The sequence below is a fragment of the Phocoena sinus genome, chromosome 9 (assembly GCF_008692025.1).
Source record: "Phocoena sinus isolate mPhoSin1 chromosome 9, mPhoSin1.pri, whole genome shotgun sequence".
NCBI classification, from domain to species: Eukaryota; Metazoa; Chordata; class Mammalia; order Artiodactyla; family Phocoenidae; genus Phocoena; species Phocoena sinus.
The window spans coordinates 5,736,958-5,762,639 of record NC_045771.1 but is presented as its reverse complement, the minus strand read 5'-3'; the positions used below and the strand labels follow the sequence as shown (position 1 = coordinate 5,762,639).

At 41.9% G+C, this 25,682-nt stretch overlaps 1 protein-coding gene across 1 annotated transcript in view; it reads right to left on the bottom strand.

Annotated features, from left to right (window-relative positions):
* RHEB (Ras homolog, mTORC1 binding) overlaps positions 1-25,682 on the bottom strand; it is a 47,589-nt gene that overhangs the window by 3,937 nt on the left and 17,970 nt on the right. The window contains exons 2-7 of the mRNA XM_032643555.1: positions 16,172-16,243; positions 10,633-10,700; positions 3,992-4,074; positions 3,276-3,332; positions 3,116-3,163; positions 2,268-2,349 (exon numbers count right to left, since the gene is read on the bottom strand). Of these exons, the coding sequence (XP_032499446.1) occupies positions 2,268-2,349; positions 3,116-3,163; positions 3,276-3,332; positions 3,992-4,074; positions 10,633-10,700; positions 16,172-16,243 (410 nt within the window). The remainder of the gene's footprint in view (positions 1-2,267; positions 2,350-3,115; positions 3,164-3,275; positions 3,333-3,991; positions 4,075-10,632; positions 10,701-16,171; positions 16,244-25,682) is intronic.

Here is a 25,682-nt window from a genome sequence, read left to right as displayed (position 1 = left end):
TTTTTTTTCTTATGATGAGAACTTTTAAGATCTACTCTTAGCGGTTTTCAAATATGCAACATTGTTAACCATAGTCGCCATGCTATACATCACATCCTTCTTTATTTTGTAACTGGAAGTTTGTACCTTCTCACCACCTTCCAATTTTTGTTATGCAAATTTTTAAGCATACAGAAAAATGGGGACAATTGTATAATAAGCCCTGAGCCCTGCTATCTGAGTTCAACAAATGCTAACATCTTTGCTATATCTGCTTGCTCTCCTTCTGTCCATCCCCCGCATCTATCCCATCTGAAACTAAGCTGCAGACATTATGAAACTTGGCCCCTACATACTATGGTTTGCATTTTCCAAGAATAAGGATATTCTCTTCATAATCCCAACACCATCATTACACCTAAGACAATTAACACCATTTCCCTAATATATCTAAAACGTAATCAAATCTCCCCAACTGACCCAAAATGTCTTTTACACGAGGGATTTTAGAACCAGATTCCATTTAAGGTTCACACACAGACTTTTTAATACAGAACGGTCTCTCTCTCTCCCTCAGGAACACTCTAATCTCTATTACACTTTGGTTATGCCCTCTCTTCCCATCCATCAGAAAAGCATGGTGGAGAGGAGAGAGGACTAAATTTGGGTTAAATTTAAAATTTAGTCCAAGTTCTTATACCATATGAAATATAGACCTTAGAAAAGTTATTTACCTCTCTGGATCTTAAAACGCCTCACTTCTAAAATGAGACAGTTCAACTGGATGATCTTAAGGATAGATCAGACACCCAATAAATGTCTGATTTAATTCAATTAAGCAGTACAGGTATCTCTTACTATCTCAGCTCTTCTTATCTGAATTCTCACTCTCTGCACTAAATGGATGCAGATAAATCTCTTGCTCTCTGGAACTCGGGAATCAATTGTACAGATTTAACTTCTCTCACCTGCGGACACAGGGACAAACAGATTTGCCTATCAAGGGATACCTGGGTTGACCGAGCACCTAGTAGATATAAAACCACTGTGCCGGACATTATGGAGAAAATGAAGGCCAGTGATACGGCCTTGAATCTCAGAATGAATTAAAGGGGATAAGAGAGAAGAAGCTACTATTAATTTTAGCTGGACGTATCATGCAGGGGTCCAGGAGAAAGTGGAATTTAAGTAGAACCCTGAGGACTGGGGTCTTAGTGGTGAAAGGTGGCAGAGCTGGGGAAGAACAGCTGACTGTCCTCAACCACATCAAGCCACCCACCCTCACTGAACTATAGTTTCCTCACAGAAATGAAAGCCAATTAATCTTATTGGAAGATCAAACAAGAGCACATGTTGAAAATACTTTAAGTATGTAGTTAATTAGAGAAAGGATATTTCAAGTCAGAGAAGAATGAGAGTAAAGGGGAGGCATCTGGAAGTACCCCTTGTATTTGATTAAGTGGGAGGAATTTGGTGCGACTGAAGAGTACAGGGATACAGTGAAGGAAGAAACCGGAAAAGTGAATCACACACCGCACTCAGCATCATGCTTAGGGCTTTGGGGTTTGTTCTACAGATGATGGGCAACCCACTGACAGTTTTAGTTGAGGGTGACATCATCTGATTTGTAGCTTCAGAAGGTGAATGGCAGCAAACAGAAATACACTGGTGAGAACTCATGGAAGCAGGAGACAAGCTTGGATGTTCCTGGTCTAAATTAATGCCACGGAGGAAAAGGGAGAAGGAGATACGGGAAGCCTTCTGAAATAGAAGTGACATCCTTCCTCGGATATGCCTTTTAAAGGAACATCTGCAGGGCTGAAACTGGGAAAAATGCTTGTAAAGTGGTTCTTAACAGTTTGTGTGTTAAAACAACACACGCATCTAACTCAGTTCCACCCAACAGAAAAGGGGGGAGGTAAGGGTACAAAATTATTGCCAAAGTGATGTGAGATCATTCTTGTTTCTTTTCTATGCCTGGACTTATTTCTGTACCAGTCTTTAGTATGAAACAAAAATAAGACTATATGTTCTCAAAGGAAGTATTGCCTTTACTATTAATTTCTATTTACCCTACAAATATTCTAGGTCCCATTTTAAGCAGAATACTGACTGAATTAAAACATCAATAGTATCGTCCTAAAGCAACCCAAAGATGGGTATTAGAAATGGTGGAAGGATGAAGACTGAACAGGAGTGATGAAGATGGTGGTGAGATGCTGACTGAGAGGAACATAGGCCCATGAATGATGGGATGCAGGGCAAAACGAAGTTTAAAAAACACGTACCTGATTTTCTTTAGCAGAAGACTCCAAAAAAGCTGCGTTCCAAGATTCTGCTAACGCTTTCCCTTCTTCATAACTGATCACCCTAATGGAAAAAGAAAATTCTAATTAAAGTACTTGGCCCTTTATTATAAAAACATCTATAACTGATTTATGAGACAGGCTCCACTTCAATCAGTTTTTTTCCTTATGAAGCAGAGCATGCTCAGCTCACATTCTCACCCGGTAGGAAATGCAGAGAAGCATTTCCACTACCCCTGAGCTGGGGAACAGAGCAGACACTGCCTTATGGGGTGGCTACCCCTGCTCCAGCAAGTTCTTACAGTTCGGAGAACAGGACGCCAACACTCCAGCGTCTGCAGCAATTGGTTATTTTGAAGCGAGCTCGGCTACAAGCACCCAAAGATGGTGCAATCCCGAAAGGGCCCTCCGTGCAGTCCTGCAGGCGTTAATTCAGCCAGTGAGCCTCTTCCTCTAGGTGTCAGGCTCCTCCCCTGTTCACTGCTCTAATCCTAAGCCCGGTACTCAAAAAACTATTTGTTGAATAAATGACTGCTACCATCGTCTTTTTAGAGTCTGCTTTATGCAAAACCGTAACGTAAAAGAATCTAAAGATAATTTTCTATAGTGTTTGAGCTCTCTTTTAAGAGGAAACATTTTCCGAGACAGGTTGAGATTTTTACTGCAGTTTTGCTTCTGTGATGCACAGTCACTGCCACATTTCTGAACACGGAAACACGGATATGCTACAGCTAAAAGTATTCTTGCTATAAGAATAATTAAAAATGAAACTTCAGTGACTAAATTGTCTTAGACTTGACTTTATGAATCAGTATTTAGAAGCTACATACCTTTCCATATGTAGGTCTTTCTTATTCCCAACCAACATAATAGGTATCCTATTAATACAAGAGAAAAAAAAGCCAAAGTACCCTAGTCAGTGCCTGATCTGATTGTTCAGAAGATACTATTATGAGTATCTAACAAAAGAGATAAACTATTACTACTTACTGTACTTTCCCCACCATATCCAACAGTTTGCCATGGATAACTTTGATCACTTCAAAGCTATAAAACAAAAAGCATAAAATCAGACATCCATTTTAGTGGCGATGTTTTAAAACGTTTGTTATGTAATATTTATAGTGGGAAAAATGGAAAATGTCATAGACTCACCATTTTAATATAAAGTAAACCGAACACAAGGAATTCCTTTATTTTTTCCTACCACTTTTTCACACGTGCGTGTATTCAACACTCAGCAGCCCTTACTGAGAATATTCGAAGTGGAACAGGTGAGATATTTAAATGGGAAAGTCTACAACTGGGCTGATTTAATCTCTGAATAAACATTTGCAGAATGTTGCTTAGCGAGAGGGCCCTAGCAATCAGCCCATGCTCCACACTAATACGGTGAAAACACACAGAAAGTAAATCAATTAATGCATTTCCCATTGCAATCAGCAGAAAAGCTCAGATCATGTTCAGTCACTATCCAGCTAGGCAGCCTGAGGTAAGAAATAACAGAGTTTTTTACTCCATCAGTGTAAGAGAACACCTAATGGGATAAGTTTTTTGCCCTTAACAACCTGTTTGTTCCACAAGACAACCACTAAAAACCATTAAAGTCTAGTTGTTACTACTGCCAATTCCAGCATAATCTCATAGAAGGATTAATGCCATCTAAGCACAGCAAATAAACTCAAGCAAGCAGAAGCGGGCCTTACCTTTTGATTGATGTAACAGAATACACAAGAATATAACCATTAATATCTATGGAGTATGTCTGAGGAAAGATGGAATATTCATCCTGTGAAAGAAGAAATTACATTTGAGTAGCGTAACAAGCAATCTCACATATCACCTACATGGTCAAAGAAATCAAAGTGGACAAAAAATGGATTAATCTGTTATTCTAGAGACATAGCCTACACACTCAAGATTTACTTAGGACTGGTTTGGGGGCAATAATATGCTTTGAGCCAATATTGAAAAATGACCCAGGCTATTCTAAGACCTTTTCTTCTCCCTCCCTCCCTCCCTCCCTCCCTCCCTCCCTCCCTCCCTCCCTCCCTCCCTTTCTCTCTTTCTTTTTGCCATGCAGAATGCAGGATCCTAATTCCCCAACCAGGGATCAAACCCATGTCCCCTGCATTGGGAGCGCAGAGTCCTAACCACTGGACCACCAGGGAAGCCCCTATTCTAAGACTTCTGAGGGACAGCTAACGTCTGCTGCAGTTCCTGGGAGAAGAAGATGGAAGGAATGAAAAGACTGGTTCCGTGACCTTGTATCAAGGGAAAAGCACCACCACCTCTCCTTTATGGGCCTCGAAGTCCAGAGTCTCTTAGGCCTCTCAGTAAATTCACAAGTGCTACTAGTTTATTCCATAAATGTGTATTTTCACCTATTTTCTGCATGTGAGTCACAACGGCCTGAGCCCAATGTACCAGTCATTAGTGGGTTGCTACCAGCACTTGAAAAAGAGGAAGAGAGTAGAGAAACGAAACACTGGACTCAGGCAGTCTATCCAGACTTGTTAGGATCAGATGAGCTACACACTGAGCACCTTCAGGAATCAGAAAGAAAGGTGCACATTATGAAACAGCCAGTTACTACCAGCTTTACAATGCTTTAAGAAAAACCCTGCTGCTCTAGATACAGAATTATCAAAGACTACAAGCGTGCATAACGTCAATGCAGCTCTCAAGAGTGCCACTGTACGGTACAAACATTTCCCTCTCAGTTGAAATATAATTGTGACTATACCACACATCCCAGGCACTATTATAGAAAAACCACGCAAGCCACCCTACATCAAGTAACTGTCTCCGTTAACTCTGCAATTCCATAGCGTGATTACGATGATGGCCCTGAGGCACTGCCCTATGTTAAAGTGTCTTAAAAAAAAAGTAAAGTTTTACTATCAACTCTCTGATATTATAGTCATTAATCACAATAGCATTTCAACATCACAGAGCTTACTACATATGCAAAATAAAACCTTCTTTGATTTCATTAATAGTACGACTTTCATTAAGTGGAATTCATTTTAGTGTTGATGTTGAAAAACAAGTTGTTAATGGAACGAGAGATCTTTTGACCCAGATTAAAAACAAAATTTCAAATGATTTTAGTCACCGGCTCAGGTACAGCAGACCCGAAGTTCAAATTACCTTTTTCCTGAAGTGAAGATGTGGGAAAAAAGAAAAGTATAATCATATTCAAGAAGTACAGTGTAAAAAATATGAAGTATAACAGAGGAAAAAGACCCTCAGCTTTTTTTTTTTTGACCCTCAGCTTTAAAGCAACCAAAAAGGACAAAATTCCTAGTAATAAGCCTAAGAAAATAAAAGTATATGATCCATCTGGAGAAAATCTTAAAATACGCCCAAGAGATAAGAGTTAAATCAGCGGAAGTGTGTGCCATGGTCTTCAGCAAGAATATGTAGAATCAGAAGGGTATCCACTAATTAATCCTAAATTAATATACAAATGTAAGATAATCCTGATAAAAAATATACTTCCGGAGAAAGAATAGCAACTGCAGAGGCAGGTGGGTGGAAACCATAAAGCTACGGTAATTAAAATAGTGCAATACTAGCTCATGAATGGAGCAGACACGGAAATCTACAAAGACCCAAATAGTCATGGGAAGTAGGTATATGATAATACTGGCATTTCAAACCAGTAAGGATAAAAAGTAACCCTCAACAAAATGTACAGGGAACAAATGCAGAGCCATCTGGGGGGAAATGGCTAAGTTGGATCTCTACCTCAAACCTTAGCAAAAATGTATTCCAGAGGAATAAAAGATCTGAAGATGAAAACTGAAACTAGGTACATAGTGGATGGGAAAATTTTAAAAAACCAGTATTGGTTAAAAAGAGATTAATAAATTCAACCATATGAAAATGAAGACGTTCTTCATGGCTGAAAACCTCCCAAACAAAAAACATAAACAAAAGACGGACTGAAAATAAAACAGAACGCTGCAGCTAATTTTCTTTTTTTAAGGTATATCTATTTATTTTTTTAGCTGCGTCGGGTCTTAGTTGCGGCACATGGGATCTTTCGTCGTGGTGCGCAGGCTTCTCTCTAGTTGTGGCGTGTGGGTTTTCTCTCTCTAGTTGTGGTGCGTGGGCTCTGTAGTTTGCAGCATGCGGGCTCTCTAGTTGAGGCACGTGGGCTCAGTAGTTGCGGCGTGCAGGCTTAGCTGCCTCGCAGATGTGGGATCTTAGTTCCCCGACCAGGGATTGAACCCACGTCCCCTGCATTGGAAGGTGGATTCTTTACCACTGGAACGTCAGGGAAGTTCCGTAGCTAATTTTCTAGTGCTAATTTTCTTCACACATTAAGTGATCTTTCAACTCAACAAGCAAAGACCATCCTCCCAATAGACAAGGGCGAAGTACATGAATAGACAGGATAATGTGCAGAGAGGAAATATAATACAAATGCCCTCAAACACAGGAAAATATGATCAAATTCCTTCATAAGAAGAAAAACACGACACTGAGATACTATTTTTTCACCCAGCAGACTGGCAAATATCAAAAAATGTGGTAACCCGTCGTGTTGGCGAGGGTGTAGGGAAACAGGCACGCCTATTCACTGCTGCCAAGAATGTGACCCTATGGTCCAGCAATCCCACACCCAGGACATTTTCTTACATACATACCATCCTTCCAAAGTAACACAAGATACTGGCTGTGGCACTGCTGGTGGTGGCATGACTGGAAACAACCTAACTGCTGATCAATAGTTGAATTACGATGTATCCAAACAATGGGACATTATGCAGCCATGGGGGGAAGAAAAGAGCCCGTATACACTGATACGGAATAATTTCCAAGATGGAGATATAGAGACACGCTACTTTTTGTGTAGAAAAGAAAAAAATAGTTTAAAACTATATTTGCATGTTCACGTATAAAACAGCTTGGAAGCATTTACTAGAAACTGATAATGGGGTACTGTTGGTGGAGTGAAGCTAAGATAGCTACAGTGGAAAGATTTAATTTTGACTATTTACCTTTTGTTGTTATTTTATTTACATGTACATGTATTATTATTATTTTTTAAATGAATTTAAAACTTTTTTTAAAAGGGAATTTGTCATTAAAATTGACTGTCTCTGAGCCACTTGTCACTGAGTTTACTTAAATTAGGTCAAAACAAAATATTTCAAGCAAACTAAAAATAATCCACTCACTCTGTTCCTTATCATCCCTAGCTGGGCAATTAAATCAGCTGTATAAAATAAACTGCTAAATGAACAGTACTTGCTATCATAATCATTTTTCCTTGCTGCCAGCAGTCTCAACCCCATGATATGAATCCGATTTAAAAACAGTTCTTAGAGCAGTAAATATAAGTGTTATCTCATCCAATTTCTACAGAACGAGGGCAGGACTGTAGCATAAGGAAATACCACCCCTGTTGCACCATCGTGAATTGTAAATACCAGCATAACCTTTTACGGTCTCCCAGCTGTGAATATAGCCTTTTGGAACTATTAGCTGCAATGAGAACAAAATTATTCAAAGTAGCTAAATCTGAACTTATTTTGTGCAGAAATTCTCAATATTCTTAGCCAGCAGTAACAAAGCCCAAAAGAGCAAGACAGCAGAGCCAGGAATTAACCTATGCTCTTTGCATACTCACACTGTACACTCATTCCCTGAGAGTTCTGATCCTTTTGGGGTCATTCTTTATATTACTCTATCATTAAAACAGTTAAAGGCGTGTGATGTCCAAGTGTACATTTATGATTTAGAGCAAAACAGAATCTCTGAGGAACACACATTCTGTTTTCATAAGGAGAGTCAATATAAAGAATTTTCTCTCCAGAGAAATGTTTTCGAGGACACAGCTCTCCTCCAAGTATAAGAGATTCCTGCACGACTCCCACTCCCACTGTGAACCTCAACTGAGTTTCCATGCTAGGCCCCCGCTCTAGCCTCAGTGGCATCAAAGAACTACAAGTAAGGATCACGTTCTCTTGAAGCTCATAAATCACCTCTAAAACATATAACAATCCTGTGAAGGCAGGCACCACAGTTATCACCATTATACAGATGAAACGTATGAGGCACAGAAAAGTTTGTTACTTTTCTCAAGGTCAATGAGTTAGTGAGAAAACCTAGGATTCAAATCCAGGCAGTGTGACTGCAGAGCCCATGCTCCGAACAACTACGAAATACTGATTCTCCTTCTGGCCTATTATAAAATGAATTGCTATAGTTACGTCACATGAAAGTGACTTATCAATCTGCATCCTTACCCTTACTTTCCACGAGCTTAATGAAAATTCAAAACTAAGATATAAAAGCAAACCGAAATCTTTTTTTTTTGGCCGCGTTGGGTCTTCATTGCTGCGTGCGGGTTTTCTCTAGTTGCGGCGAGTGGGGGCTATTCTTCATTGCAGTGCATGGGCTCTAGGTGCGCGGGCTCAGTAGTTGTGGCACATGGGCTTAGCTGCTCTGCGACATGTGGAATCTTCCTGGACCAGGGATCGAACCCGTGTCCCCTGCATTGGCAGGAGGATTCTTTTTTTTAATGGATTTTTAAAAATTGTTACATACATACGTACATACATTTATTTATGGCTGTGTTGGGTCTTCGTCACTGCACGTGGGCTTTCTCTAGTTGCGGCAAGCAGGGCTACTCTTCATTGCGGTACACAGGCTTCTCATTGCGGTGGCTTCTCTTTGTTGAGGAGCGTGGGCTCTAGGCGTGTGGGTTTCAGTAGTTGCGGCACGCAGGCTCAGTAGTTGTGGCGCACGGGCTTAGTTGCTCTGCGGTGTGTGGGATCTTCCCGGAACAGGGCTCGAACCCGTGTCCCCTGCATTGGCAGGAGGATTCCTAACCGCTGCGCCACCAGGTAAGTCCCAAACCGAAATCTTGATAGTGTCAGACTCCCATATTTCTTCACCCAGGACACTCTCAGCTTATACCTGTTGTCCCAGCCTGTTACCAGTGTCCCCCCTTCACTCTTAGAAGTGTTTTGTTTTAGGTAATAAATTACACAATTGCCTGAACTATTATAAAAAATACCAACACTAAGAATCCAGAACAAGGTCCTACCCCAGATGCTCTTCGTACACTAACTTCTAAGATAAGCTGCGTCCTCTATGTCGTCAGTCGCTAATGGAGACTTCTGTTATTTCCCTTGTTCCAACAGGCTCCCATTCTATCAATAGGCAGGTACCCCGTAGAGTAAAAGCCTAGGATGACTCTGCTCCAAGAAAACCACCATGAGGTCTGAAGACGAAAGCCCAGCACATCCACCGCGGATGTTGAGTGAATGACTTATGTTACAGCTCTCTGACATACACATTTCTGACTTATTTTATTTGAAGCTTCCAGAATGGAAACTCCAGGGTTCCTCCAGTGCTAAAACGACCCAATACAGCTATTTTCTTGCTTCACTAGGGGGGCTTACACTTTCCTTCTATGTTCACTTCAAAATATAAAGCAGAGGGAGTTCATTCCAAACCTGCAAGACAGGCCACATCTTTCTAGGTCTATGCCAGTTTCCCCAGGTTCCAGAAAAAAGCCTCCATTTAACACGGCAGACCAGTCTACCCTACACTCACCCTCCTGCTAGTCTGATCCTTTGTCGGTTATAAGATGCAAGGGGACATCCCAGCTTCTTTACATGCCCCACCCTCCAGTCAACAGTAATAAAATCAGCCGAACAAAATGGTTTCTAGGAAAAGCAGGACTGGGTGACATGGAAGGGGGAAGGTACACTGTCACAAGGGTTCTCTTGGCTCCCTTCAAGTTCTCTTAATTTCTTTCACCCTTTGCTTCCAGTTGATTCCTCTGGCGATCCAGTCGCCACATCACTGCTACATTAACCTGTGCATACCTCTTTTGGGGGTTACTCACCTTTGCCAGTTACTGTCTAGCAAATGAGACCAACACTCCTTAATCTTGTAATCATATAATAGATCCAATACAACCAGCTCATTTCTGCCCTATGCCTTTCCCAGGCCCTTTCCCTAGAAAACATCAACTTCTCTTCTTAACGTAGGAGGATACATACTACAAAGGGAGGAAAAGGGCTAATGTGATTCTCTGATACAGAATCAACCTTTAGAAAATAGAGAACTACTAACCTTTAATAAATATAAACCGTCACAATGTTATGATGAATATATTTAAAACAATTCTACAGTAGAAAAACAAGTTCATTATTTGAAAAACTTCTGTAAATGTCTTAGAAAAGACAAAGTAGACAGCCTGTTAATATCCAAACACACATAAATCACGAGGGGTTTTCTTGGCAGTGTCATTGTGTTTAAGCATCAGTGGCAGGGCTAGGACTGTCGGGTGCACTATATGGGATTCTGACACACTTACCTGCCCAGCTGTATCTACAAGTTGAAGATGATATTCTTGTCCATTTACTGTGATCAATTTTGTGAAAGCTACAGTGAAAAAGGAATTAAATATTAGCTAGAAAAACATGAACTTGGGAACACTGAAAGCTCAAACAATGACAACCAATTAAGCAGAGTCCTTAATAATCTCATAAAAAGATCCCACAAAACAAAAAAGAATATCTGAGTTTATAGACTGTTCACTACTTCCATTATTTTACTAAGCAACGCTGACTGCCTAAAACCAATGTTGGGTAAACCTTGAACCTTTTCCAAAGAAACAAAGTAGGCAACGCTTCGAATCTTGTAAAAGTGATCTGAATGCTCTAGCTGTGGACAGTCTTTTCCTCTTGTGAAAAAGTGAAATATATCACATAAAGTCTGAGTTCTAGAATGAACCAAAAGCACACAACTTGTCATTAATTTATAGCAAGTCTGGTGCCAGAGTACGAAGAGCTGATACTAACTGAAGTGCTAAGAACTTTCAGTACCTAGAAAATTAGCAATTTTATTGAGAGAGGACAGCAACAGAACATGTTCTGTGTGAAGCCATCATCTCCACTTAGCTGAAAGATGCAAGCAATTTGTCACAACAACCTTTCCCTATCTGGGGGGAAATCAGACTCAAATAACTTGGGGAAAATTCACAGTTCTAAGGAGACAGACTTCAAACAAATGGAGAGGAAAGAAAGTAACAGGATATTAAAAAGTAACCATCTGGAACCCTGATAACGAAATGGAACAGATTTCTTCCGTACAGCCCGTCCCAGCCATCTTGACTCACAATGAGTCTTCAAATCTCCTGACTGGAGCCAGGCAACAGAATCTATCCCTTGAACAGCTGAGAGAGGACCCACTTTTGCCCACTTTGTCCCACAGACAAAAGAGAAAGCAAAAAGAGACAGATGAAAATCAGGAGAGAAAACCGTTAACAAGGAGGAGAGAGTAATCTTATCTGAATGATGAATTCCACTGGGAGAGAAAGGATGGCTGAAAGAGAAGCAGTAATCAAAGATACTCATAGTAGCACCATACTTTTCTGATGTGGGCAGGGCTGCTAGAATCAGGGGAGTGAAAATTACAGACCAGACTACTCAAGCCAATTGCCACACTTTATATCATTCTTGTGCCCTTTCTGAAAATTATCACTTTATTGAAATAGTCAAACTAGATGAAAACTGAATCCGAATATAACAAGATAGGGAGTACCCAATATAAACTGTTTTCATCATTTCTAAGAAAAAAAATTCTATTGGAATTTTTTTTCCCCCACGTTGTAACCTCTCTGAACTTGGGATGCCCAACGACATCTCAGTCAGGTAAGATCAGAGGTGCGTCTTAGACTCGATGAAAATTCTGTAAGGGACGCTGGTGAGCAACAAACCTGTAACCTTCAATTAGCACTAAGTAGTTGTGGTTGTGAAGGACAATGGAATTATTGTGAAAGCGTTATTGAAACAAAACATTCATTCATTCAAGAACTATTTTTTGAGTGCCCATGATCACCACCAGCATCGTTCCAGGTGCTCGAGACACTGCAGAGTCTCTGGCCTCGGTGAGCTGACATCCCAGTAAAAGGAGGAGGAAGCAGACAGAGAGGCAAACGAGACACACACACAGTCAGGTGTCTTCTCTGTGAGAAGCATCCAGGCAGAGCCTAAACTGCAAGTGAAGAAGTAAGAAAGGCAGGGAAAAATGAGAAGGCAAAGCAGCTGAGCCTGCGAGAGAACGGCTGGAGACAAGGCAGGACACGTTATTAGGACACGGTGAGGACCGCAGGTTTTTATTCAGAATGTGATGGGAAAACCAAGGGTTTTGAGCAGGGAGTAACCTGGTCTGATTTGTATTTTAGAAAGATCACTCTGGCTATGCTGTGAATAAATGAAACGGACAAAAATGGATACGGAACATCAGTAGGAGCCCACAGTATAGTGGCTACACAGACTATCGTGAACAAAGGATGACGGTGGCCTGGACTAGAGGGACGGAGACGGAGGTGTGAGAAACGGTGGATTCTGGATGTAATGCACAGGTAGAACCAAAAGGGTTTTCTGATTGACTGGAAGTAGGTGTGAGAGAACGGAGATCAGGATGACCCCAAAGTTTTTGGCCTGAGCAAACGCACGATTTACCATCAATCAACAGAGGGAAAGCCTGCAGGTGCAGCACAGGGGGAGGGGAGAGGGAGGGAGCAGGGCCTGGGTTTAGGTAGGTTCAGTTGGAAAGCCCACGAAATACCAGTTCAGGGGAGAGGAGAGGCTGGGGGCCGTGGTGAGCCCAGCAAGTTCTTGGAGAGCGAGGATCACAAGAAAGCAAGTTCAGAGAGAGCCAGAGGGGCACCTGCGATGCCGGGTCAGAAAAACAACGAAAATTCAGCCAAGGAGGCTGGGGGAGTACTGGCTAGTGAGGGAAGAGGCATACAAGAAATAAGATATTAATAAACGTTTTAGTATTTCGTTGCCTTTAAAAAGGATGTAAATCCTCCTACACACGGCAGTGAAATGAAATTGAAGACCTTCCATCTGCCACAGGAAAACTGCCTCTTCTTGTTACTATAGGAAAAAGCGAAGTGTAATGAGAGGTACGTCTGTCAGTTCCATAAACCAGGAACAGATTCTCCTACGCCATCCTTGTGTAGAAAGGCAAAGCTGGCTCTCTCCTGGTATCACTTTCCTCTCTCCCTCCCTTTTTCAATCACTGGAGAAATTAATCCAATTTCCAACCTAAAACCCTGAGACTGCCCTAAGCAGACTAATAGCCACTTACTAGTTAAACCTACTAATAAGCAAGGTAATAAGAGATTTCTAAAACTGGATATTCACAAAGTAAGATTTGTATTACTAAAGTGTATTGAGAACTCCTAATTCATATCCTACTGAGAAGTCTACCCACCATGCAATGCTTGATAATGCTGCAAGACTCCTAATGAGAATTCCCCAACTTTCTGAGAGCAGCTCTATTAATTCATCAACAGGGCTACCTTGAGATGGCAGAAACTGTGACCTGCTATTTTTTCCTTTAAATTATAAACCACCATTAGTTAAATGTCATCATATCAATTTAGTTTGCATGAGTTGTGAGATTATTACTACAGTATATAAAAAAGCTACATCTGCATAGCAGTATTTGGTCTAGAAATTTCCCCAAACTAGAAAATATTATTATGGTTTCATTGATATTATTCTCCTATACCGCTGTGTTAAAAGAAGATGACATAGTCGCATTTTTGCTTTTGCAGTGATACTCCACAGAGACGTGTTACTACCGAACGTTTGATAGAAACAACCTGTTCTATATTATAAAGTTAAGTGTAAAAAGAATCCCCAGATTTACAGAGTACTGTGTTTTTTAAAACCATAAAACTACCCATTCACTTATGTTGCTAGCAGTGAGTTTATGATAACTACTCCCTTTCTCAATCCTTGTTATCTCTGAACAATGTTTTTCTACTAAATCATGGGGGAAAGGGTGGAGGAAGGATTTCTGCCCTGTGTAAGACGGTCAGAAGCCTGGTAAATGGAATGTGATGTCTGTATATGTCTCATGAACTTTTAAGGGATTCACATACCCTTGACAGTAAATTCTGCTCTTGTCTAAAGATTTAATAAATACTGTTAATTCATTCTTTACTATTTAACAGTAAGTGTTAGACAGGTAAACATTAAAATCATGATTCAAGTTGATGCTTCACAGCCTTCATTATGTTTTTGAGATACTATCAAGGTAAGAAAGTTGTACTTTCACTGGGTCCATTCCTTACATATAAAGAAAATGCATCTGTATTCAACACCATGACTCTCCTTCCAACTCAATTTTAAATAGCACAAAGATACACAATTATAAGAACCACTTTTATGGGCAGAGCTTACCACGAAAACTATCTTCTACTGTTCTATGACTAAAATTCCCAAATGAACCTTATCTCTTTAAGGACACAAAATTAAAAACTGCTACATACAGCAAATATTAAGGGCAAGATCACGGCTTTCTTCTGTTCTTATCGCAGTGGCGGACAACCGAACCTGTTCAGGTAGCATTAAAATGAGTCTGCCCCGCACACCGGCAGACCACCATGTGCCAGCTAACGAATCAACACCGCGTGAGGGCAGGACTCCTCCCCCCGAGAGCGGCAGGGCTTACTTCAAACTCTCTTCCCAGAGTTAGCTTAGCAACCAACAGCTTTCCTCCCCTGCCACCAGCACACCAGGACACGAAGGACAGCTGAATATTTTAAGCCAGAAGCTGCCAAACTCTTCCAGAAAAGGGCCAGACAGTAACTATCTTAGGCTTTGTGGGCCATATGGTCTATGCGGCAACTACTCAACAGCTCTGCTACGGTAGAGCAAAGACAGCCATAGACAGTATAGTGTAAGGGAACAAGCAGGGCCGTGTTCTGATAAAACTCTAGGGTGCCGAAATCTAAAATTCACAGAACACTCACATGTCACAAACATTATTCCTTTTCAAATATTAAAAATGTAAAAACCATTCTTTGCTCATGGGCTGTACAAAAAGGCAGTGGGGCCTTTGTGACCTGCAGGCCGTAGTTTGTCCACCCCCCTGTTGTAAGCTTCTTCTTAAGTCTCTCTCTTGCAAGCTTTGGGCAGGTGAAGTCTGTGAATCTAGCTGTTAAAGTCCATGAACCTGGCTGTTAAGTCGGCTTCATGTCTAACATACCAATCAGGGTTTGATGAATCCCACGTTTAAATCTATGTGCTCCTGGTGATAAATCCTGGGTAAGTCCTGGTGCCCAGAAACTAAGAAGACTGGTTCCAGGGCCTACCTAGGGTTCTAAGATAGCACAAAACAAGACCAGCTTCCCTGGATGGAAGTGTTTCAGGTTCTCTTCCACGATCCCTAGAATCAAGACTTGTGTCGTAGTCCTAGAATCCTTCAGGAAGATTCTGAAACCATGGACTGAAACTAGACAGGGTAAAGGCTGTGACTGGTTCTGGTCTTGGGTGCTTTCTTCTGCACATGGCCTGAAATGCCAATAGGCTTTGGAGCCAACTTCTCAGGAAATGCTGCGAGGGCTCTCTCCAATCCCCGACAGCTCTTTTCTCCACAGCCTCCTCTCAAGTCTTTAGAACTAGAAAGGGTTGGGGGACTAGCACTTCTACAAGAGTAAGGTACAAAGGATCTGGAGTGTGTTCATCCTTTCTTTTTAAGCTTGGAATCCCTAAGAAGGGCTACTGTTGAGAAGGAAAAAAGAAAAAAAAAAAAAGATTCTGCTCTCTACTTGTTTTCTTAAAGCAGCATCTCTAATATGAGGTTCCAATGTAAAAATGGATTCCTATGGAGATGAATAACAATTTCTAGATGGTGGGACCCAGACACTGAATAAAATTCATTCAGTGTAAAGTGGGTAAAGCTTTTGGAAGCTTTTTTGGGTCCCCAGTTGGAGATCTATAGGTTTAACTGAATACCCCCTGCAATCAAAGCCTCCAGGAATACACAGTGGCTGTTTGTAGGCAAAAATCAGGCTTCTCAGTTTATAAATCCTTGAAAACAATACTTACTGTTTTCTATGGTTGGATCGTAGGAATCAACAAATTGGCCTTCAACAAACTGAATCGTCAATGAGGATTTCCCTATAAAAGAGAGCAATAGCTGAGTACGCACTGGCATATTAGGGTAAAAAAACTTTAATTCTACTATTTTACCAAGAAATACTCTAAATGGAGATAAATTCCATATATACTACAGGAATTCAAGCAATTACACTATTATGAATTACACATGTCTGTGACATTAACAAACAGTACTGACCAGTAGGCATATCATATAGTTTGTCAAAAGTTAACAAACTCTTAAATAAGGTTTAAGCTAATTTCCTCTGGTGTCCCTGAAATATGGCTATTAATTTTGAACTCAAAATTAATAAAGCATGATCAGTTTCTTTCGGCTCTTCACTTATGGCTGTTATAAGTGTTACCAAGTAGTTTTTAAAGAGGATAATCTGCAAGTATGTGATAAAAGTCGGTTTTTAAAACTTCTTCAAGGTAGAAGTTCTCTCTCAATCATTCAATATTGAAGGCCTCACAATGTCTGGCACACAGAAGACAATAAAGAAATGCTCTGACTTCACAAAATCACCAGTAATAGTTGAGCCTGTATGTTAACAAATCAAGAATCAGAGCCCCAAGTCCTCACCCTCCTGTTGTCAGTAAATTTCTAGTGGAGGACTTTAGAAGAGGATACCCTGTGAAGAAACACTGCAAGAACACAGGCCACATTACAGCCATCCCTCCCCTCAGACACCAAAATCCGAGGATACTCAAGTCCCTTACATAAAACAGTGTAATATTAATGAACTTATTTACAAAACAGAAACAGACTCACAGACACAGAAAACAAATTTATGGTTACCAAAGGGGGAAGGTGGGGGGAGGGATAAATTAGGAGCTTGGGATCAGCAGATATATACTGCTAAACAGATAAACAACAAGGTCCCACTGTATAGCACAGAGAACTACAATCAATATCCTGTGATAAACCATAATGGGCAAGAATATGAAAAATAATATATATGCATAACTGAATCACTTTGCTGTACACCTGAAACTAACACAAGGTTGTAAATCAACTATACCACACACAAAAAAAGGCGTAGCATTTGCATACAACCTAGCGCATTTCCCCACATACTTCTGAATCTCTAGATCACTTATAATACCCAGTAGGTACAATGCAAATGCCATGTAAACAGCTGCCGGGGTGCAATGAATTCAAGTTCTGCCTTTCGGAGCTTTCTGCCCCCACCCACCATATTTTCCATCCGAGGCTGGCTGACCCCCGGATGTGGGGCGAATACGAAGGGCAGACTGATTTTATCAGCAGGAAATAGGAAGTGGTCCCTCCCTAATTTCACCCCAAACCCTTCCTTCTCTCACGCGTCCTCAGATCATTATTAAGCACACACTCTACATGCTCGCCGTATCTCACGGAACTTCCATCTCAAAGGAGGCGCAGGGAGAACCAAGGAGAGAGGTTTGGTAAAACCAGTTTTACGCTCCTGGGGTTTGGGTTGGGCCTGTCCTCCTCCAGACCACGGAGAGGTGCGGTCCACAGGGGGCACAGTGTTTTCACACCAAGGGCAGTCCCCATACACTCAAATTAACTAATACGCGAGCTTATAAGTAGGGGTTGCGGGGAGGCAACGAGAAAAGCCCCAAGTTGGCAGGACTGCCCCCTCCTCATGAGCAGCTAAGCACTGTTCAGAGCGTCTCCAGAATGACGAACAACTGAAATCCTTCTCTACAAAGCAGCCTACAAGAGCTTTTGAAAATTAAATGTTACTTCCCTGCTTAAAATCCTCACCGCCATCAGAATAACCCCCAGCTCCTAACCCTGCGCTCGATCCCGGGCTCTCCCCGCGGGTTCCCTGCTCTGCCCCCTTCCCTACCTCATCTGCTGCCCTCCCTCCTCCTCCCGGGCCCTCCCAGGCTCCAGTCACATCCTTCTATCCCTGCCAAGTTCCTGCCCGCCTTTGTGCCTTTGTCCCGGCCACCCCCCATCTCTGAATGTACAGACTCCCTTTTATCGTTATTCTGGCCTCCGCTCAAACGTCCCTTCTCCGAGACCGCCCAACCGAAGGTGGCGCCAGCTCCCTCACAGTCACTCTCTCATAGCCGCCTTGTTTTATTTCTTTTTAGTGCTTAAAGTTATCTGAAATTCTCTTTCACTAATTAGTCTACCAAGACCAGCGCAGTGCCCAACACACTGTAGACATGTGGGCTCAGACCTCTGAAGGGCACACTCAGATACTACAGAAGGTGTCAATTTATACACATGACTAGGAAACACAGTTCTAGTCTGTGCTGGTGTCCGAGCACGGGCCTGCCTGTGACATAGGGATACAGTGGTAGTCCAGGAACGCCACACACTTCAAACGGATTGTGCTCAAAAGGAACCATGTTATATAAGCTAGCCCATAAAGGAACATTTAGCTCAAAATACAGCAAAGCTATTTTATGTAATGAAAGCAGCAAGGGAAAAAACCCTCTTTCGTAAGTTAGCAAAACTGAAAAATTTTAGAAAGAGAATAAACTTCTTTAGAGCCTTTGAAGAATTAAAAACAAAAGGAATTTAAAATGATTTTTAAAACTTTTAAAAAGCAGAACTGGATTAAAAATAGTGAAAGAAAGAGGGTGTGATATACATACTAAGTTCCCCCAAAGAGGAGGGAAACCAGTAGGAAACACTGGATTAGGCGGTAACAAACTATTATGTACTGGCACCAGCTAAATCTCAACAGCCTTACTTGCAGGGGTGAGGGGAGGGGGAGAATAGCCTCAGGACTGATCAGGTGAAATTTCAGAAGCCACAACCAAAAGCAAGTTACACACAGTAAACAAGACAGCATGAGATAAAGTGCAAAGATGGAGTTATAGATAACAACTGGACCACACTTAAAAATACAATTATTGGCGCATATCCCAAGAAGAGCTCCTCATTTGTACCTTTATAAAGGGCATAAATTATTTGACAGGCTAAATGGACATTCAACTTGAAAACACAAGTAATTATTCTGGCAAAAGCAGACAATGTAGTTCAACCCAAATCACAATGCAGGTTGACAGCAAACTATCACCTGCACAAGTAACTGGGACACAAGATTTAAAACTGCAGCTCCTCAGGGGGCAAGCTGGACCTCCCGATCAGACTGGTCCTCGGAAAAAGGGATTATTCATCAGCAGAAGCAGGACTGAAGAAAAGCTAGGTCTCCCTTGGGGCTCTCATCCTTGGACTCCCCCCTAAGGGAGATCATTAATTACTTAAATTAAGAAGGGACAGGGAGGCTACATTTGCAGACTTGACACAGTGGTTCTCTACGGTTTCCATTAAAAAGTAGAATTATATAGAAGACAACTAGTGCTGAAATCTTTACGAGTCAGCACTAAATGATAATTATTCTTAGTAAATAAAGCCCACTGCTCATAGTGTTCTCAGTCCTGGTTCTAGTAATTTCTGGCTTTCAGAGATGTCCTTACCATCCTCATCCTCCAAAGCAGCAATTCGGCTCTTTGATCAAGTTTCGCAAGCAGTTTGCTTGCAGCAGCTACAAAAGACTTTGTTGATCTACAGCAAATTATGTTCTTTACTTGAGCACCTTTAAAAATTTTCCCCTCATAATAAGTTCATACATTTATTTGGCTTTTGTCCTTATCAAATTCAGATTCTGAAACGCTAGTTACTTCTTGAAGATGTTTCAACAATGATCATGCTCTCGAAAGGTGCATTGATTTGTACCGTCTGAAGAGAATCTCAACTCCAGATCAACTCTGGAGAAATGTTATACGAAAGCAATATAGGAGTGATCTGAAATAAGTGGAAAAGCAGCACGTGCCCAGATGTGTGTTTACCAACACAGACATAAATCACTCGTTTTATGATATAACAGTACTATGAGAGGTTGGAAAATATATCTCAATATCCCACAATTAACTTCCAAATATTTTCCCTCCAAACTAAGAACCGCCTTAGTTTTAAAAGTCATAAAAATTATTTTTAAAAAGTTTCTTCTGAACTTTTACCAGCTGAAAACAGCATTGTCATATATATATTTTTTGCACTGGTAATTTAGCACAGTAAGTTTTTTCACCCAGTATTTCCACAACAGAAGATATACCTTCAAGGTCGTTAACTGAATCTCTCACACTTCACAATTGTTATAAAATAGGCACTATTTATACAAATGTTTTAATACTTTTCAGATTAATTTTGAACAACTTTTCATGCTTATTCTCCATAAAGAAAAAAAATTACTTATACATCACTCCCCACCCCTAAACCACCATCCTCTGGAACAGCAGACAGTCACTTGTTCACGGGGATAAAATGCGGAGGAGTAGGTTTCACTCTGCTAGGCTATCAAATCGTTGGGCAGAAGGGTCCATCAGGACCAACGTCATGCACCTAGCGTACAACCCATCCCAAGAACTGCTTTCATTTTTACCTTGAGTCCTTAAGCTTGCCTTACGGGACTTCGACGTCCATGCGGACGAACTGACTAACAGTTCAGCTTCCAAGCTTATGGGGTCTTGCCGCCAATAACAACCACCTCCACACACTTCAGCAACCACCTCCTGAGCACGACGTGAAACACCCAGACGACTCCACCTCCAACCCTGCACCTCCCATGAACCAATCAATAAGCAGGTGGTGTGTCTTCCCAGTGCCGTCACCTTCTGACTCCCATCACCTAATCCAGACCATCTCTGGAAGCAATGTTTTCAAACCAGGGGTTGTAAACCCACCAGATCATGAAATCAACATACTGAGCTAGGACTAGCACGTTTTTAAAGAAATAGGAACACCAGAGTGGACTGCAAATAATAAAGTCGTCATGGAACTTTCAGCTATATAAACATTTATGACTGGGTCACAACGTACAATGTATTTCTTACTACAGACCGAAGCCCAAAAAGTTAGATATACCCTGCTCTACGAGTCTCCTGAATCTCCAATCTCTACCACGGTTCACTTCCTTCCCTATCAGTTTAAGTCCCAAGATAAATCACTGTGCACCATGCACTACTCTTTTATCAGAACCTGTCAATTTCCTTTCTCTGGGCTGATAATTCTATGATCTTAATCTAATCTTTGGCCTTTTGTGAGCCAGTTGAGCTCAGCTGCAGAAAAGCTCCCGACCCTGTGGCTTGGCAACCATTCTCAAGCTGTGGCCTTTCCCGGCTCTGTCCTCTGTCTCTAGGAATCCTTTCTGAGTGTCCCTTTCCCAACAAAGCAGCCAAGTGTGGTTCCAGCAGCATCCCAGGGCAACCTACTGTAACTGCAAATTCCTAAGCCCCACCCAAACCTCCCAGGCAGGAGTATTAACAAACCCCCACTCATGTGCTGCACCCTAAAGTTTAATTACCACTCCCCCCTCAGGTGCCAAGTTCAAATGTGACCATTCTAAATCACCTACCTCCTCCTGTATGCAGGGTGTTCCCAAATCTTCCAGTTCCTCCCAGCAGCTCAGATCATAAGCATTTAAAGAACACACAACATGGGCCAGGAACTGGGACACAGCCATGACTACAAGCTGGGGCTGAACCTTAGACGTAACTGCTGTGACACCGCTGTCTTCCACTCACCTTTGCCTTGGCTCTGTGCACGTCAGACAGTGTGAAGGGAGCCCCTGGGCTGTGCTACGCAGCCCGCCTGCCTGGCCCTCTTCAAATTATTACCACGGCACAGAGGAAGCGGGCAGCACACCCTTCTTTCCACAGAAGCGATTCCAGGACCTGGGCTCTACATCCCATCCCAGCTCCTGGTCTCCTCCAAACCTTCCTCCTGAAACAGTTCTAAACACATTCTTCGTTTCTCTACTGGTTTAACTCCAATCCATATGGTTTTTTCACATGCCTCTGACATACTTATTAAATATGTTTAAAAATCCAGGGGAGTACACCCTGAGTTACGTTCCCTTTCTGCTCTCAGTGCTATAGAAAGACTTGGCTGGGTGCTGCAGCCGTTGGGTGCTATGTCCCTGACCACAGAGCTAAGCGCATCCTCCAGAAAATGATCTCAGTCACTTAAAGCTCTACCCCACTAACCCAGATCAAACGCAACCATGGGGATGCGCGTGACCTGCATGTCCTGTAGTAATCTGACTACGATACCTGACAAAAAGTGTGTAGCCTCTGGTTTGAGGAGCCTTGAAGTAAAAAGTCAGGAAAACAGAGGCTAAAGCTACGGAGGCAATTAAGCAAGAGCAGCAGCTCTTTCACTTAACAAAAGAAATCAAAGAACAGTGAAGCATGCAACGTATAACAACAATTCCAAGAAACTACTGGCCAGAGGCACGTTGTGACTTTGGGATGTCTGCCTCCATAGGGACCAGATGCTGACACAGCCACCAAGCTGCAGGTGGTCTATTCTCCCCTCCAGCTCCCCAGAGCTAAATGGTTACACTACTCGCACTGAAACCTGGACTTGTAGCTTCATCAGTTACAGACAGAAGAGCTGCACTATTCACTCTGTAAAATAAGGAGGTGTGCTCCCCAAGCTATCCAAACACCTTTTTTCCTCCCGGTTCTGCCTCACAACGGCTTTTTGTTTTGTTTTGTTTTGTTTTTTTGCGGTACTGTGGGCCTCTCACTGCCATGGCCTCTCCTGTTGCGGAGCACAGGCTCCAGACGCGCAGGCTCAGCGGCCACGGCTCATGGGCCCAGCCGCTCCGCGGCATGTGGGATCTTCCCGGACCGGGGCACGAACCCGTGTCCCCTGCATCGGCAGGCAGACTCCCAACCACTGCGCCACCAGGGAAGCCCTGTATTTTTAATAGTGTCAAGCTTGGTAACATTTCATTCCATTCTGAATCCCGAGTTTTCAAGTCCCAGAGTATGGATTAGTTCATTAATTTCTCAAATAGCTATTAAGCAGCTATTATGTTCCAGGCACGGTTCTAGGCGCCGGGATATATCAGCGGACAGAAATTGCTTAGTACATAAATTCTAATAGTGAGAAGTACAGTAAAATAAAAAAGCACAAGAAATGCAATAAATTGGAGAAAATATGTATCTATTCCTTGTAAGCAAAAGAACGTAACAAATAATTACCATGGTTTTTTAAACTAGTGAATGAATGGATCTAAGAAATGGTGAGGAGCAGCTGTTAATGCCGTGAAAGGAGAAATAACCAGATATCATGGGTCTCCTGAGACAAACACAGACCACTACCCTGGAAGCAACTTTAAGGAGGCTGGGGAAGGGAAAAGAGAATGAAACCACCTAAATCTGACCAAACTGCTAGATTTAACTACTAATTTACAGGAAATAACGGGGGACAAATGAACGTCTTGAATACTATAGGATGCAATAGCAAAACCCAGATTCTAGGTAACACTTCAGGTAACTCCTATATATCAGAATTTCTAGGGTGGGGCCCATGCTTCACTCAGTATTTTTCAAACTCCTCCAGTGATTCCAGCGTGTCTGGAAGTTTGAAAACCAGTGTTCTAAAGCAGGGCTTCCCTAATGTTAAAGAATAAGCAGTTCTCCTAGGGACTACGTTAAAGTGTAGATTGTTGATCTATTTGATCTGGGGTGGGGTGTGGGATTTTCCATTTCTACCAAGCTCCCTGGTAATACTGATCTCCAAACCAAGTTCTAAAGTTTAGAACACCGGTTCGCAAACTTACCTGCACTCCAGAAACACAGAGGGAATTCCGAAAACTACTGGCTGGACCTCACCCTCAAGTAATTCTGATTTAATTACTACCAGGTGCAGCCAGGGCCCGGGGATTGTTAAAAAGATCCCTGAGTGATTCCAATGTGCCACAAGTTTGAGAACCCCTGGACCAAGGTCAAGGGTGCCAGGAAAAAAGAGATGGAAGAAACTGTTCTTGAGTTGACTGACTAGTCAACCACTAGTCTTCCATTTATGTGAATGAATAAACCTTGTTCTTTAAGCCAGCACGAGACAACTTATTTCGCAGTCAAGAGCATACTAATTGATTGCAATATTATTGCAACAGAGCTGAAAATTTTAGCATCTTCTTATAAATATCACTCAAATCACTCCTCTTCTATTTGATAAATTTGTATTTTAGAGTGATAGGAGTCTTCTCTGCTTTAAGAAACATTACTTACCACTTGACTCTACACCCACTCTTAACTGACACAATCTGGAAGTAAAATTTCTCAAGGGGAACTTCCCTGGTGGTGCAGTGGTTAAGAGTCCCCCTGCCAATGCCGGGGACACGGGTTTGAGCCCTGGTCCGGGAAGATCCCACATGCCGCGGAGCAACTAAGCCCATGCGCCACAACTACTGAGACTGCGCTCTAGAGGCTGCGAGCCACAACTACTGAGCCCACATGCCACAACTATTGAAGCCTGCTCACCTAGAGCCCGTGCTCTGCAACAAGAGATGCCACTGCAATGAGAAGCCTGCGCACCACAATGAAGAGTAGATCCCGCCAGCTGCAACTAGAGAAAGCCCGCGCGCAGCAACGAAGACCCAACACAGCCATAAATAAATAAAAAATAAATATATTAAACAATTATATATATAAAAAAAATTTCTCAAGGAACAAACATCAGTGATGCCTTCTAATAATTGACTTGAATGATCCTTGGAAGAGGCCAGAGCCAGAAACTGAAAGAAAGCTGCTGACCAAGCACTGGGGTCATATTTTTTATATGCCTGGGATGGGGGTGGCAAATGGGACAGGACGCAGTCCTACCAGGAACCAAATAAGCTCCCCACAAGAGGATTGTGGACTGGGGCCAGATGATGGCCAATGAAAAAACCCAATAGAAAAGAGTGAGTAAAGATGAGAAGAGGGCAGAGGAAGTAAGAGGAAAACAACTCAAACACCAATCTGTAATCCCAAATTCCCAGCCACACAAAAACTCCATTACTAAGAAAAAGCAGCCATCAGAATAACTCGAATAGGTGAAATTAATCTTATAAAGGTCTGTGAAGACTGTAACTGAACATGCCCAGAGTTTCCAGAGATTATCCAAGGAATTGCTTCTACTTTAAAAAACTTATGAAAAAACAGATTAAACATGATCAAGTGAATATGAAAAACCTTTTTTTCACAAATACTCTGTTTAAAAAAAATCTAGGTAACATCTTTTGAAATAAGTTCCTACTATTTCACATAAAATACATTTCAAGTAAATAATGGAATAACTGTGGTTATCGCCATAGGGCAAAAAGTATTCACCACGTAATAATCAACTTTTCCCATTTCCAGGACTCCATTTATTCTAAGAAACATCATCTGTTAACGGCAGCTTTGCGGGGCAGGGGTTGATGAGAGCACACTAGTAAATTAAAACCACAATACACCCTGGCACTGAGGAAATATAATTAATAGAAACAGGACTGTGGGTTAAGGTTCAGCATTTGAATTCAGGTTATGGTGTGAACCCCAGCCGTGTCTCTGGGGAAGTTAATGCCTTTGTGCCTTGGAACCCTCATGCATGTGATGACTAAACACACTACACCTTAAGTCCACACACATCAACTGATCCTATTCCATAATAGGATTCTATGATCACCTGAATTCTGAA